Source organism: Humulus lupulus, chromosome 6 (assembly GCF_963169125.1).
Source record: "Humulus lupulus chromosome 6, drHumLupu1.1, whole genome shotgun sequence".
Lineage (NCBI taxonomy): Eukaryota > Viridiplantae > Streptophyta > Magnoliopsida > Rosales > Cannabaceae > Humulus > Humulus lupulus.
The window spans coordinates 60,171,772-60,187,749 of NC_084798.1; the positions used below are offsets into that span (position 1 = coordinate 60,171,772).

At 40.7% G+C, this 15,978-nt stretch overlaps 1 protein-coding gene across 1 annotated transcript; it reads right to left on the bottom strand.

Annotated features, from left to right (window-relative positions):
* Positions 1-10,778: 10,778 nt before the first annotated feature.
* Positions 10,779-15,413, bottom strand: LOC133782211 (uncharacterized). The gene is made up of 3 exons (XM_062221435.1): positions 14,920-15,413; positions 13,834-13,991; positions 10,779-11,193 (listed from the first exon to the last, which is right to left on the bottom strand). The coding sequence occupies exons 1-2, from the start codon at positions 15,311-15,313 to the stop codon at positions 13,867-13,869; spliced, it is 519 nt and encodes a 172-aa protein (XP_062077419.1). The 5' UTR covers positions 15,314-15,413; the 3' UTR covers positions 10,779-11,193; positions 13,834-13,866.
* Positions 15,414-15,978: the final 565 nt, after the last annotated feature.

The following is a 15,978-nucleotide window of genomic DNA, read 5'->3' on the forward strand; positions in this document are numbered from 1 at the left end:
TAGTTTGTATGTCCCTGGACACACGATGCTCTCGACTTGATATGGGACCTCCCTGTTATGGCCCAATACTCCAGCACCAGGATCTCGGGTGACTAAGAAGACTCTTCGCAACATCAAATCTCAAACCCCGAACTTCCTATCCTTCACTTTGAAGTTGAAATATCTAGCCACCTTTTGCTAGTAGGATGCTACTCGAAGTTGTGAAGCTTCGCGGAGCTCCTCTACAAGGTCTAGAGACTCACAGTAAATTTTGGTTCGTGGTCGGATCGTATGTATCTCGTCAGTGCGTGCAGATTTCCACCTCGACTGGGAGCATGGCTTCCTATCCGTAGGCCATGGAGAAAGGTGAATGGCCAGTAAAGGTCCTCGCAATGGTGCGGTAGCTCCACAATGCTTTAGGCAACTCCTCGGGCCAAGCACCTTTTGCATGTTCCAGCCTCTTCTTTAGGGTGGCTTTAAGCGTCCTGCTGACAACTTCCACCTATCTGTTTGCTTACGTGTGGGCTACGGGAACAGATCTTCATAAGTCCATGCCTTTGATAGAAGTCTGTGAATAGCTCGCTGTCGAATTGCAGGCCGTTATCGGAGACTCTTTCTCGGGATCTTGTAGCGGCAAATGATGTTCTTAATGACAAAGTCCAACGCCTTCTTGGAAGTGATCGTAGCTGTAACGTCCCAAATTTGCTAATAAGGCTTAGTACCTTGATTAGTGTGTCGGGAGGGCAATAAATGGTTTACTTGCATTATTGTGTGATTAAATTATGATATATGTGAATCATTATTTGATTGCCTGAGTTATATTATAATATGACTACATATGCATGTGTTAGATGTATTAAATATGCATGTGGGGTCTGTTCTTGTTAATAAGGGCATAACTATAATTTTGGCATGTGAAGGGCATAAATATAATTATGTGTGTGTTACGACTAAGACCACATTATTATGTGGGTATATTTGCGATATTGGGCTTGAGGCGATCCTAGGGAGCGGATTAGCGGAATAGTCACAACGGGATCAAATACCCGGTTCAGGGTGAGTCTAAGGGTATTTTAGGAACGTAGCACGTAATTGGGGTTGATCAGGCAACGAGTGATTTTTTGGCAATTATTTGGGTATGCCGGGATTAATTGGGGATTTATAGGACTACTCGAGGAATTAGCAGGAATGTGGCAAAATACGGGTTTGCCCTTGGAGGCATTAAAGGGCTAAGGATTGATTTAGGGGCACTCTTGGTTTTTTGTGTGCCAAGAGATAGACTTAGTTAGGCTGTATATTTCAGTAAAACCTTGAGGAAACTAAGGAAAAACCCTCAGTTGCTTCTCACTTTCTCTCTCTTGTGGACCCCTCTCTCTCTCTAAGGCTTGGGAGGCATTAGAATTTTTGAAAAGGAAGCTCTGGAATTTGAGGCTGGGAATCGGTGAAGCAAAGCTAAGAGTAGGCTTGGAGACAGCTAATGATCAAAATTATTATTGAGGTAAGGTTTAAGACCTGATTTCCTTGGGAAATTTTGTTGCCAAGTTAGGCTTTGAGTTGAGATTAGTTTTAGCTTGATTTGTAGAGTTAAGGTAGGATTTATAGCTGGTTTTTGGGGTAATTATGGTTCCCATGTTGTGTTGTTAAGAGTCTTGGACTCAATTCTAGTTTTAGGTTATGTTATGGGTGTGATTTGGTGATTTTTGCTTGAGGAAACGCAAGGGAAATTCTGGGTTTTGAGCTCGAGCCACGACGTTGTTCTTCAAGCGTCGCGACCCGTGTGTGTGAAAGGGCCTTAACAATTCTCTGAAATCGCCTAAGAGCCGCACCGTGGCCCGTTTCTTCTAGGAGAGAGCCTTGGGCTCTCTGACTTGTAGAAACGCTGCGACCCTATGGGATGAGTCGCGGCTCTAATTAAGGAAAATAGCCAAAGCAGGTTTTTAAGCTCGAGAACTCAAATTAAGGGCTCGGGAGGGATTCTACTACCCTGTTTAATAGAATTCGAGGTCTCGAAGGCTAGTATATTATTCCAAAGCTTTTAATTGGTTTAGGTTTTGATGGTATTTATTATTACGTTGTGACTAGGTTTTTGTCGCTAAGGCTCGAGATTAGGGATCGTGCTCGGGATCGCCTTATACTGTCAGCTCGGGACTCAAGGTAAGAAAACTGGTTGTGCGCCTAGAGCAGGGCATGGTCCGATTATCTTTGCTTAGTGTTATGTGTAAATGTTTGTAATTGTTATGTCATATATGTGTTTGTGACTGAGCGGCAAGGATCGGGATCGACAAGGGCCGGGATTGGCAAAGGCCGAAATCGGCAACAAGCATGTTGAATGCAGGCCTCCATGGCAAGGACATCAAAGGGTGTTGTACTCACCCACTCAGTTAGGATCGTGAACTTGGTTCCTGGTAACGCACCTTGATCGACTTAGGTTGTTGTTGTGAATTGTAATGAATGCTTGTGAATTATCTGCTGGGATTGTTTAGTTATGCACTTATTGAAATGAATTGTTATATGCTATGCTGGTGAAGTTTTCTTGCTGGGCATTGGCTCACAGGTGCTCTATGGTGCAGGTAAGGGCAAGGGAAAGGCCGACCAAGCATGAGTTGGATGGCATGAAGTGGTGCATACATGTTTGGCCTACCTAGCCGCCACAGCTGGGGTAGTTTTGAGGAATGCTATGTAAATGTCTGATTTTGTCGCCTAGGTCGACTGTATACTGACTTTTGAGTTGCAAATATGTTTTAAACAATATTTTGGGATCCCAATGCACCTCTTTTATGTTCTTAATGAATGTCCAAACCTTTTATATTGAAGTTTCACTAAATAAATCTTTGCTTAATTTAATCACAGTTTTGGATCTAACACCTCGATTAGCGAGTCAAATGCACATTTTAAAACCACATGGTAACGGATCTAGGGTATTAGGGCATTACAGTAGCAAGGGGTTCGACTTCGACCCACTTCGTGAAGTAGTCGACCGCCACAATAGTGTACTTCACTCCTCCCTTTCCGGCGGGCAAGGGCCCGATAAGGTCAATCCCCTATACTGCGAATGGCCAAGGACTTGCAAATGGGTGAACTCATTTGGAAGAGCTTGGGGTATGTTGGTGAAGCATTGGCACTTGTCGCATTTCTTGACGTAGTCCATCGCATCAATGTTCATAGTGGGCCAGAAGTACCCTTGTCTCAAGATTTTCTTGGCGAGGCTCTGCCCCCCAGCGTGGTCCCCGCAAAAGCCCTCATGTACTTCTCAGAGTATAAGGCTGACTTCTTGCTTGGACACACACCGAAGAAGGGCAACAAATATCCTCACCTGTACAACTTGCTGTCCATGATCACATACCAAGGCACTTGGAAAAACAGCTTCTGAGCTGCTTTCTTGTCCTGCGATAACTCTCTGAAGACTAAGTACTTCACAATAGGCTCCATCCAACTATCTTGAGGTTGGACTTCTTCTACCTCCTCGGAAGCTGAGATGCTTGGGGCGGCTAATTAGTCAATCGGGACCACATTGATTAACTCAACATCCTTGATGGTAGCAAGCTTGGCTAGGGCATCAACATTAGAGTTATGTTCCCTCGGCACTTGTCGAATGGAAAATCTCTTGAAGATGTACAAAATTTCCTGGGCCTTTGCTAAATATGCACCATCTTTGTTCCCTGGGCTTGGTACTCTCCTAGAACCTGATTCACTACGAACTGAGAATCACTGAAAATCGCAAGGCCCTCGGCATTGAGCTCTAAGGCCACACGGAGTCCAGCAATAAGGGCTTCGTACTCGGCCTTGTTGTTAAAGGCATTAAACCCAAACCTTAGAGCACTGTGGACCCTTGCCTTTCAGGGGATACCAAGATTAGGCCTGCTTCTGCTTTATTCTCATTGGACGGCCCATCTACATACAACTTTCACATGGGCACAACCATCGGGGCATTCTCGGGTCGCTCATGGGTTTCCAGTGCTTGTCCCTTGATGACAGTCCTGAGATGGTAAGTAATGTCAAACTGACTTAGTTCGATGGCCCACTAAAGGAGCCTCCTTGAGGACTTCGACTTCTGGAGGACTTACCGTAAGGGCTAGTTGGTGAGGACCTTGATGGGATGCGCTTGGAAGTAGGCCTTAGTTTCTGAGAAGCAACCATTAGGTAGAAAGTTATCTTCACCCTAAGTGGATACCTGGACTCCACTTCGAGGAGTCTCTTACTCACATAATAGACTATGTGTTGAACACGACCTTCTAACTAATGCAACACTAATGACATCCTCCAAGACAGCCACGTAGAGGAGGAGGGGTTCTCCATCTATGGGCTTTGACAGGATCGACGAATTAGCCATATGCGCCTTCAATTGCTGGAATGCTTGCTCGCACTCCTCCGTCCACTTGAATCTTTAACCTCCTCGGAGGATGTTGAAGAACATAATGCACTTATCAATTACTTTGGAGACAAAGCGACTAAGTGCTGCTATCCTCCCGGTGAAGCTTTGTATGTCCTTATGTTTTCAGGGGGGTGGCATTTCGGCCAAGGCCTTGATCTTCTCGGGATTTGCCTCTATCCCACAGGCGCTAACTATGAAGTCTAAGAACTTCCTAGAGGCAACTCCAAAAGTGCACTTCTGGGGATTCAACTTCATCTCGAATTTGCGGAGGACGGAGAACATTTCTGCCAAATCCCTCACGTGGTCGAGATCTGTTCTAGATTTTATCAGCATATCTTCTACATAAACCTCCATGTTCCAACCCAGCTGGTTCTTGAACATCCAATTTACCAATCTCTGATAGGTGGCACCAACATTCTTGAGTCCGAAGGTCATCACTTTGTAGAAATATACCCCTTTGTCCGTCCGGAAGCTGGTATGCTCTTGATCCGCAACATGCATGGAAATCTGGTTATACCCCGAGTACGCGTCCATAAAGGACAAGATATCATATTTGGAAGTGACATCGACTATATGAGCGATCTTGGGCAAAGTAAAACAATCCTTTGGGCAAGCTTTGTTGAGGTTGGAGAAATCTATACAGGTCCTCCAAGTGTCGTTTGGCTTGGGCACCAGGATCGGTTAGACAACCACCTCAGGTTCTGAGCTTCTCAGATAATCTGTTCACGAGGAGCTTGTCCACCTCTGCCTTCAAAGTCAATGCTCGAGTCGGGCCGATTGTTCTTCGATTTTGCTGTAGAGGAGCAACGTCAGGATCGATGTTCAAGGCGTGTCATATGATGTTCGGAACAATGCATGTCATGTCGGAGTGAGACCAGGAAAAAACTTCTTGATTGTCCTTAAGAAAAATCATTAAGGTTGCTCCGACATTCACCTTGAGATCTTTCTTGACCTTTGTTTTTCTATCTGGGACGGAGGCATCAAAGATTACCTCCTCCGACTCTTCCATGGGATCGATAGCCCTCTCGTCTTGGACTCTGGGGTCCAACTCATTGGATTCCCTTTCCTCTTGAACAGCCTATACCTCCATCTCCTCGGGAGGGGGCTGTTCGGGGGCTGCCTCAATTACCATTAAAAGATTCTTGAGGGACACATTGTAGTACTTCTTGGCCTCCTTCTGGTCTCTGCGGACTGTGCCTATTCCCGCCTCAGTAGGGAAGTTCATGCACAAGTTGCGTATGGAGGTAACCGCTCCAAACTCCACTAGGGTTGGACGCCCCAGGATGGCGCTATACGCGGAGGAGCTGTCCACAACCACAAAAAGTACAATATTTGAAGGAATGGAGAGGCTCTTCTCCAAGTGTCACTAGCAATTTAATTTTCCACATTGGGATGAAGCCTTCCCCCGAGAACCCGTAAAGAGTGGAGGTGCACGGGGACAGGTCACCAACAGTCAACCCAATCTTCTCGTAGGCTGACTTGTACATGATGTTCACTGAACACCCTTTGTCCACCAAGATCTGTGCCACAATCTTGATGGAAATCTAGCTCTCTACTACTAAAGGATCGCGATGGGGAAAATACACCCTTCGAGCATCTTCCTTGGAGAAATTGATGACTTGGTCAGTCTTCCAGGGCCTCTGTACTGGTAACTGGGTTAACGTCAGCACTTCATCATCATGGTTAAATGCCCAGGCATACCGATTATACGAGCCCATTGACATGCCCTCAGGTGGGATCCTTCGGAGATAGTCCCTACTTTCTCATTCATCGGGGGAGGTCCATGGACTATTTGCTGCTGCGGGGTCACAGAGACTTGGATCAAGGGTCGAGGAGGCAACCCTGCAGTCGGAGCCTGGACTGGACGGGCACCAGTCCAAGCATACTAGTGAAGGTGCCCCAGTTTGATGAGACTTTCAATCTCATCTCTAAGTTGCATGCACTCGTTGGTGTGGTGCTCCACATCATCGTGAAACTGTTAGAACTTAGTGGAATCTCTCTTCTCTCGATCCCTCCGCATAGGCGGCAGTTTCCGATAGTGGACTTGTTGCTCAGTGGCCAGGAAATATTCTCCTGAGTATCCACCAGGTCCGTGTACTCGGAGTACTGTGGAGCATATTTCTCGTTGAGAGATGCTCCAGCTCTCTTGGGCTTCTTGCCCTTGCCTTTTCCCTCGCATTTGCTCTTGCTAGAGGTCTTTCTGGGTGTCTCAGATTGGGTTGGAGCCGCAATTCCAACACTGAATGCAGACTGAAAAGCACTGTATTCAATGGGAGCTGCTTCGTAGCTTATCGGGGCGGCACCAAAGCCGACACTCGTCCTGGTGCTGAAACCAGCTGGTTGAACAACATGGCTAAATTGTGGAGCGCTCAATACACTTGTTTGGGCTGGAGTGTATGGCGAGAACTGGGTTCCCGGGGCCACGACGTTTGGGAATAATGGAGCGGGGAAAGGGACTGGCACTCCGAAAGCTCCAATCTTGGCCTCCTCCCAGTTGATGTACTATTGGGCTTGACGTATGAAGTCGTCGAGCCTGTGGCATCCTATTCGCTGGAGGTCATCCCATAGTGGGAAACCTGCTCGGATTCCAGCTTGTAGGGCAATCGGTTGTTTGCCATCATCGACCATCTTGGTCCTGGCTGCTTCTTCCTTAAATCATTTGATGTAAGCTTTAAGGGTCTCAAGTGGTCCCTACTTTATGTTAGCCAAAGCATTGACCTCAAAGTTCACCTTCCGCGCAGCTATGAATTTTCTTCGAAAGGAGGAGGAGAGTTGTTGCCAAGAGTGAATGGATCAATGCTTGTGCTTCTTGAACCATTCATCTGGTGACCCCGTCAAGGTCAACGGAAAGACGTGGCATTTGGCATCCTCAGAGACGCGGTGGACCGACATAATCTATTAAACTTTGAGAGATGTTCGGTGGGATCCGTGCCTTTGTTGTACGAATCGATGTTTGGCATTTTAAAGCCTTGAGGTAGTGGAGCCTCCACAATGTGGGGAGCATAGGGCTCCCCATCCTCCTCCTCAAAGTCTGAGTCATGACCTTGTCTCTGGGCCATCTTTAGCATTATCCTCTTCAAACTTTCCAACTCTACGCAGAGAGGGTCGCAATTTAGATTGGCACTATGTGCTGGGTGTTCTCTCCTCCTAGCATTAAGGTCATCTCGGAGGTCCAAGTGTTGTTGTCTCCCAAGATTTTTCTCGAGAGCTGCCTTACCCCTACGAGCGTTCAGGCTATCTCGTAAGTTAGGCTGATCTTGGTGGCGACCAATGTCCTCGAGGTATTCTACCTCCATTTCCCCGTTGAATTCGATGTATTCGTTAATGACAGAGATAATGATTCCCTATCCTTGGTTGGCGGATACTTTTCTCCGTTTAGCCTCTTAGACAGGTTTTCTTTTAGGCTGGCAAGGTGTCGGGGGGACAGCACTTCCAGGCCTAACGCGATCCGAAGCAACGCACCTAGGTTGGGCGCCCTTGGCTCTGCAGACGCTGGCGGCCTGGCGTTGTGTTTGGGCACCATGCCCCTGGCCCTCGGCCTCGAGACTTGAGCGGGTTTAGAAGTCGGACGAGTTCTCTTCTGCGCCTACACAGGGTCATCATCTACCTTGCCTTTGCCACAGTCTTGTGGCGCAGGCGGGGTTCCAGCTCCAACTGGGTGATTAGGTGGCACGCCAGCTGGCGGATCTTGCGCCATGCCAACGAGGTGCTCGGGAGGCACGCCCGTTGCATTTGCAGGTGGCACGCCAGCTGGTTGCCTTGGTGGTACTTCGCCATGAGGGTCCACTCGTAGCCATTGGGCTGCCAGAGTAGCCCTCATGGCATTAACCATCTTCTGCAAGGCGGCGATATTCCTCTCCTGGGCATCAAGTTTTTGCTGCTAGGAGGCAACCTGGCTGCGGAGCGCCACCACCTCTGGTTGATCCTCTGCATCCATAGGCTAAGGTAGTCCTCCTCGTAAAACTCATCGTCTTTGCCATCGTAGCCGACATTCTCATCGAAATCTTCTTGGGCCATCTTCGGGAAGTCATGTGTGGGTGGCTAGTTGGTTTCTCCCCCTTCAGCTCCAGTGGGAGGAGCCACGTCGTCTGGGGCATTTCTACGAGTGGTCACGATGACTGTTTCTTCAAGCTTCCTTCAAGATCTCAATAAAAGCACCAAAATATTGACTACATTTTTCGCTATCAACCTTATAATATAACTTAAAGAAAATAATGAAGATAAACACCAAGTTTTACGTGGTTCAGGTTATAAAACAACCTTAGTCCACGAGTCTTTAGTATTGGAGTTCTTGAAGCTTGAGATGGCAAGCTTCAATGGGGGGTTTTCTCAGGCAGCGTATATATTGCTCTGAGTACAAAAGTTGTGAACCCTTTTACAATGGTATCCTCACCCTATTTATAGGGGATGAAGGTCATTAATATCATTAATTACAAATATTCCCTAATTATTTGGAGAGTTAATTGATATTTAACCCCTCTAAATGTTCTAATAAAGACTGTGGGCATGTGCGCATCGCAGGGGGCCCAATTTGCAGGTTGCAGCCCACCAACTTTACAGGAGACACGCCTCTGACATTGTCAGGGTGCGGCTGCATGTTTTCCCGTGTCAGGCGGCGTTATGGGAAATACCAATTGTCAAGTGCACGAACTCGGCACCACTACTCGAGGCACCCAAAAAGTTGTCAGACAATCTTGTGGTGACCCAAGGCTACAGTGATTGACACTTGGAGCTCTCTCCAGGCCCGAGGACAAGGCTCCTAAACCTGGAGGACCATCAGATCAAGAAGACGGGAGGACCTCTAGGGTGGTCCTTAGAACGTGGCCTCACTTTGAGACATCCACGCCTAAAATAGGGAACTCGACTTGTTGGGAGGATTCTACACTCTGAGGAGTTCTTAGTGAACTTTATAGAGCTCCACCATCCTTTCGAGGAGGCTAATTACTTCTCTAATGACTGTCACATGTCCAATGATGAAATCACGAACAACATAGTCAAAATTAGATTAATCAACCTAACTCGAAATTAATTTGCTTAACGCAATAAAAAAAATTGATAAATAAATTAACTTCATATTCAAAGTTTACTTATTTATTAATTTAATGAGTAATAATGGTTGTGTTTAGTAAAATTTTTGTTTTTGAATTTTTTAAACAAAAAAATGAAAATATTTTTTATTTTTGTTTCTTTATTTTTAAAAAATAAAAATATGTTTGGTAACTATTTTTGTTTTTTATTTTTAAAAACAAAAAATAATAAATGTGTTTGATAACTTTTATTTTTATTTTTTGTTTAACTATAAAATGATGTATTGATTTGAAAAATAGAATAAAAAGAAAGAAACGAAAAGTCAAAAATAATTTTAAAAAATTTTGAAAGTGAAAAAATTTTATTTTCAAAATTTAATGAATTTCAATTAAATTTTTTAAAAATAATAAATAAAAATTGAGTTACCAAACACTATTTTATGTTTAATTATCAATTTTTTAATTAATTAAATAAAAAACTATTTTTTTAAATGTTACCAAACAGCACCAATATTTGTAATATTAAATGTTTGATGAATGAATTTTAACATGGTTAAAAATAGCATATTAGGTAATTTAATATGTTAAAAAATAATTATCAATTTTACTTAATTAATCTGTTAAATGATAAAATATAAGTGAATTGAGTGACACTATATTTAAATATGTTGTGTTTGAGTTTTAATATAATAACACACTAAAAACAAGTTTTATTTAAAATAATAAAATAATAGTTAACTAAAACAAATGGGTTACTTGAATACTAATCTATCATGTGTGGCATCCAAAATAAATGGAGCCTGATCTAACTCGAATATTGGTAAGTTAACAACTCTAGCTTTTGGTCATTGAATACACCACCTTACATCTAACCATTCTCTAATTCTATCCCCCAAAACTCTAAAGTTTTGCAAGGTAAATTTTTCCCCAGCATACCCCGAATTCATACAAATACGAGTCAAGTCCCTCATAATCCTAGCATCACCCTCTGAAAAACTCTCTACCTCATCTTTTCTCCCAGCTATTAAGACTATATTGAGCTTATCCAAAACCACACAAAGGGCTCCAAGACTTTTATTTGTCAAAGAGCTTTGGGAAAACTCCTCACGTCGCGTATAAAGGGCACCATAAAAACAAAATAAAGCTCCCTATAACCAAGAACATCAACAATCAACAATTTGAATTTGCATTTCATCCCTCCAGGCCAAGCAAAACCCACCTGGCAATCATGTGTAGGTATGAACACTCCATTCATAAACCCCAGCCTTCTAGTCACACTTTCCATGCACGCATGATCAACTTCTTTAACTAATGAGTCAAATTCTCATAATTGTATGTGCAACAAAAAGCTCACACTAACTTGATGAACTAAAGTATTAAAAGAACAAAATCACTATAGATTTTAGCTCAAAAATACATTATTAACATTAATTCTATAAAGTGAAAGCATCAGAAGTAGGTTCGTCCACAGTGAACCCCTTATGACAGCATATAACAAGTCCCTTTCAGATAGTGAATACATATAAAGGTACAAGGAAAAGCAATAAACAACAATCAAGCTCGAGGATGTTAATATATGCATGTGATTGATGTTATTCACCAATCGTTCGTAAACACCATAAATATCATAGCAGCAAGGTTAAATCTCATAGAACGGGGAGGATTTACAACTGGAAAGAAGCTAAAAAAAGTGATTTCTCCCCAGCCCAAGGTACCAATACCGTGCTGTACATCATTCTATTTCTCGCTTGCCATTAAGCCAAATCCTATTCTTTTGTTCTTTCAATCATTCAAATGATCCTGAGCTAAGGGATCCTGCAAATCCCAACCTTAGAATAATTAAAAGATAGCCACAAGTCAAGGGCATACCACGCAGGCATGCGGCAATTGATATTCGCACAATTCTAGAATGAACTAAAGATTAACATACATTTATGCATCAATCTGCAACTGGAAAAGATCAAAGACATAGATTGCATAACATTATTTGATGATCCTCATTTCAACATGCTTCAAAAATAAATTGTGGGTTAGTTTATGTTAAAGCCAAGTATAATCACAGATTTATTTGGATTCTAAAATATTGTTGGTTAGAACAAACTTTATATTATATACAGCATCAGAATATATTAAACAATTCACGTAATTATCAAGCACTGATATATAAAGAAAAGTTAAGCTATAGAATGAAGAAAATACAGAGCATATGTCTGAAAGCTATTAGGCTACATAAAGAAAATTTGAGCATCTATGCCTACAAATGCCCTTTAATTAAAAATATGCTAAATTTTAAAAATTATTGGAAAACTATGCTTGTAAATGAAATTGGACCAAAATACCCCCACACAATTTTCCTTCCCCTCCTCTTCATCCCTTCTTGTTCCCTCTCTCTAAAACAAAACATCAAACCCCTCTATTTTTTTATACAATGGAGATTTAAACCCCTTGCTCCTCCCATACACACTCACACACCCAACCACTTGAGCTTAACCCCTCTAACACCCAATTCTCACTCATTTTAATAAATATTTTGATATTTCCCTTATAAAATTACACAAAGAATCAAGTTATCCACTTGAAAACTCAAAGCTTGAGCCCATTAAACCCATGAAAATTTCTATGTCATGATACATGTTTAAACCAATAATATATATATATATATTTTTTTTTTATAACCGAGGGTATCAGGGCCCCACCCCCACTAATCCCTGGAGGCCCTGGCACTTGCAACTGGCATATTTAACCGGTATTCGACCTTGAGACTGCCCCAGTGGCCCCAAGAGGTATTTAGTCGCTCGTGGGGAATCAAACCTGGGATGGGTAAGATGCTCAAGTTCGCCTTGGGTTATATATATATATATATATTTCAATCTGTTATGTTTATGTTTTTGTGGTTTTATTTGTAATTTATTCGGTTTTGGGTATTTTCAAATCTGGAAATCTTGATTTGATTTGTTAATTTTGCAAATTTCTTCTTAATTATTTTCGATGCAAAATAGATGAAATCTTCATGCATATGTTCTCGAGGGTTTGAATTTGATGCTAAAATCGATGCAAATTCAAAATGTAATGAAAAATCAAGTTATGTTGGAAGCATTGAAATACCAATGTGAAATTCATTTTGGCAAAACCATCAAACTACCATCAAAATATAATGATTATATGTATTCTAAATGCTTCCATTGAACTAGCATCAAACTACAATGACTATATATATTCTAACTACTGTCTTCAAACTAACATAAACTAAAACGACTATATGTATTCTATCGTCATTCTAACTGCTAAAATCAAACTAGCATTGAAATAGCGTGGAAATATAATGACTATGTATTCAAACTGTTACCATTAAACTGCTGTCATTGAACTAGCATTGATTTAGAATAATTCAAACCCAGATTTCATCAAATTAACATTGACTTGCATTGAAATTCATCGAAAACTACAGAAATAACATATCGAACCCAGATTTTCATATTTGAAAAAAGATAATTTGCAAACAAAACAACAAAAACATAAACAAAACTATTTGAAATATATAGCATTGGTTTAAATATATACAAATCATTACATAAAGATTTTTGTAGGTTTAATGAACAGAAACTTTGAGTTTTTAAGTAGAAAACTTGATTCTTTATGTTTTTTTTACAAGGGAATTATCAACAAAATTGCTGAAATGAGTGAATTGAGTGAGAAAAGGATTTCAGGTTAGTGTTTTCTTCTTTCAGTGAGAGGAATAGAAGAGAGGAAGAGATGAGAGAGAAGGGGAGGGAAACTTGTGTGGGGGTATTTTGGTCCAAGCTTCATTTACAAGAGTATAGTTTTCCAATAATTTTAACTTCGGCATAATTTTTAATTAAGGTGTATTTTTAAGCATAGAAGCTCAAATTTCCCCTACATAATCTAAAGTAAAACTGTAAAAAGCTATCTCATCAGTCAAAGGTATGGAAGCTGACACCACACAGGCTTACAAAGGTGAGAAAGCACAAAAATTTAAACTCATAAGCATACAGTGAACTCAAGAATTTACACATATATTCATCCATTTGTAACTAGTCTGTATTAAAGCAATATATATATGAAGTGAAGATCATGTCAGTTTAGATTTTTTTTTACCGATAATGAGAAGTACAAATAATTTCCAAATACCTATAAATAAAAACAAGACACGCTAAGCTAATCCATGAAGAAATAGGCTGATTACCCATACCACTAGTTCCTTTTAAGAATGTTATTTGTTTCTTGTTTCAAACCTTAGTTTAGCAATTCAAATTCCTATTCTCCATATTGTAATCAATTCCTCAGATCAATTAACAGATTTGTTAGTTGTTCTCAATTGTTGTTAAAAGAAAAACAATTAGTTGTTCTCAATTGTTGTTAAAAGAAAAACAAGCACCAATTACATAATTATCAATAATTGGTTTATGAAAATAAAGTTGGGAGATGAGAACTCACAGTTGGCTGCTAAATATTTAATAATGGTGTGAATCACCCTTTCTTATCAACTGATCGATGTGTTCCCTCTGAATCACCCAGAACCTCTACTTCGTCGTCCACTTCGAATTCTCCTAATCCCTCTACATCATCATACCTTGCTAGTTCAGATCCACTGCCTGGATCACAAGCCACGCATTACATGGGTTAGTTGATAGTTAAATATAACAGCAACTAGTTTACCAAATAACTATTCATTAGATGGAAAAGGACATATACTTCATGTTGATATAGGCAGAGGTATATGGCCAGAACCTTTCACTTATGTGCTCATAGGAACAAAAACAACTATTTGCACATCACTCAGACTGCTAAAGTAAATTTAATTCTCCATATCTAATAACAACATATGACATCCATGTGAGACAGGATAGCAGAGAACGACAGCAAAAATGCAGTTCTACTTGATGAGCACCATTAAATTAGTAAATCTTACGGACTACTGCTCTCACTTTCTTGAGGTTTTTTTTTAAAAAAATAAAATTATTTGCACCAAAAAATATTATTTCCAAAATGATCTTCCATTTCGTGGTAGATTCTAGTGACAATATTTACAGAGATTGACCAGACCATGGAAGCCACCATCTTTTACAATGGTCGGTCAATAAATTATTTAGCTAAATTTACTCTCTTATATTGACATTTGGTCAATGTTTCTTTGAGGTGAAGACTCACTATTTCATCACTGAATGTGGCCCGTTAAATATTCATGACAATTTCTTTATTTTATTTTCCTTCCGTAACTCATTGTCAACTATGTTTGTTGATTTTTATTTATTATTTTTTTGGTAGGAATTGCATCAGTTCTTTACAATCCTAATCATACTATTACCTACAAAATAAATTGAGGAAAAAAATACCAGTTTTAGTTTCGAAAGGAAATTAAAACCGAACAATTCGAGAAATTGACGTAGTTAGTTCTCCTATTCTCACATTTACATCATATTCATGTATTTCTATAAATTTGTTTAAACTTACTTTTCTTAGGTTCATTTTCTAATAATCCAAACAAATTAGGAAGAACAAAATTGGGATAAAAACCCTTACGATTGACTAATAAATGAGCGCAAGGCCAGCCACGATCGGAAGAGAGTGAAAGAGACTCCTCGTCGCTGAGGCGATCGGTGAGCTTGTCGACCAAGTCGGAGAACTTGAAGGGGTCACGGCGAGGCGGGACCCAGAAGGAGGAGCCGGGAAGGAAAGGAAGCCAGTCAGGGGTGGCCCTCTGGACGATGATCCTATGAACTATGTCGTCGAGCTTCTTGATCATCAAAGCCTCCGATTCACCGTCCGGCGACTGAGACGATAGGTCGACCTCGATGAGGCGGTCATTGCGGCCGGATAGCGTGGAACGAGATCGATGGGATTGGGACAGAAAGAGAGAAAGGGCAGTGAGAGATGAGGGTCGAGCTTGGAAGGTTTTGGAGAGTAATCGTGCCATTGTTGAGAGTTGAGAGAGAAAAGCACGAAAAAAAATGAGATAATTTATTGATTGGGACGAGAATCTGGCAAGTTCCCCTTCCTATTATTGTTAATGAAATAAAAAACTAATGATAATGTAATATATATATAATATATTAGCTACTTAAAGAGGAGAGAGAGAGTGAAGTTGATTTGCCACTTGGACAAAGAGCATTGGTTTGTTTGTTTTTATTTTTTTATGAAAGAGCATTAGTTTACTTGGTGCATACGATTACGAATGTTCATAGCACTTTAAAAGAAATTAAATAATTATACAAAATGAATTATTTATGTACACAAGTGTGTATTCCTATTTCCGCTTTAATCGACCAGTTCCAAAAAAATGCAACTTTTTTTCTTGGATTTGAAACTTATCACAAAATTTTCTGGAGAAAGTTGTATAATAGAGGAATTGTAGTCTTGCTTCTTAGCTGGCCAACTTTTCACAAACAAGAAAAAAAGGGGAAATTATGGTGGAAATTACATTTTATATGGACTTTTAATTGATGTTTTGAAAATTGTGGTTTTTTTTTTTCGAACAGAATTTTTTTTATGGTTTTTTATACTTTTTTATTATTTTTATGGTTTTTTTTTCAATATTTTTGTTAAAATGTCTTATTATGCCATGTGTTTATTTCTATTGAT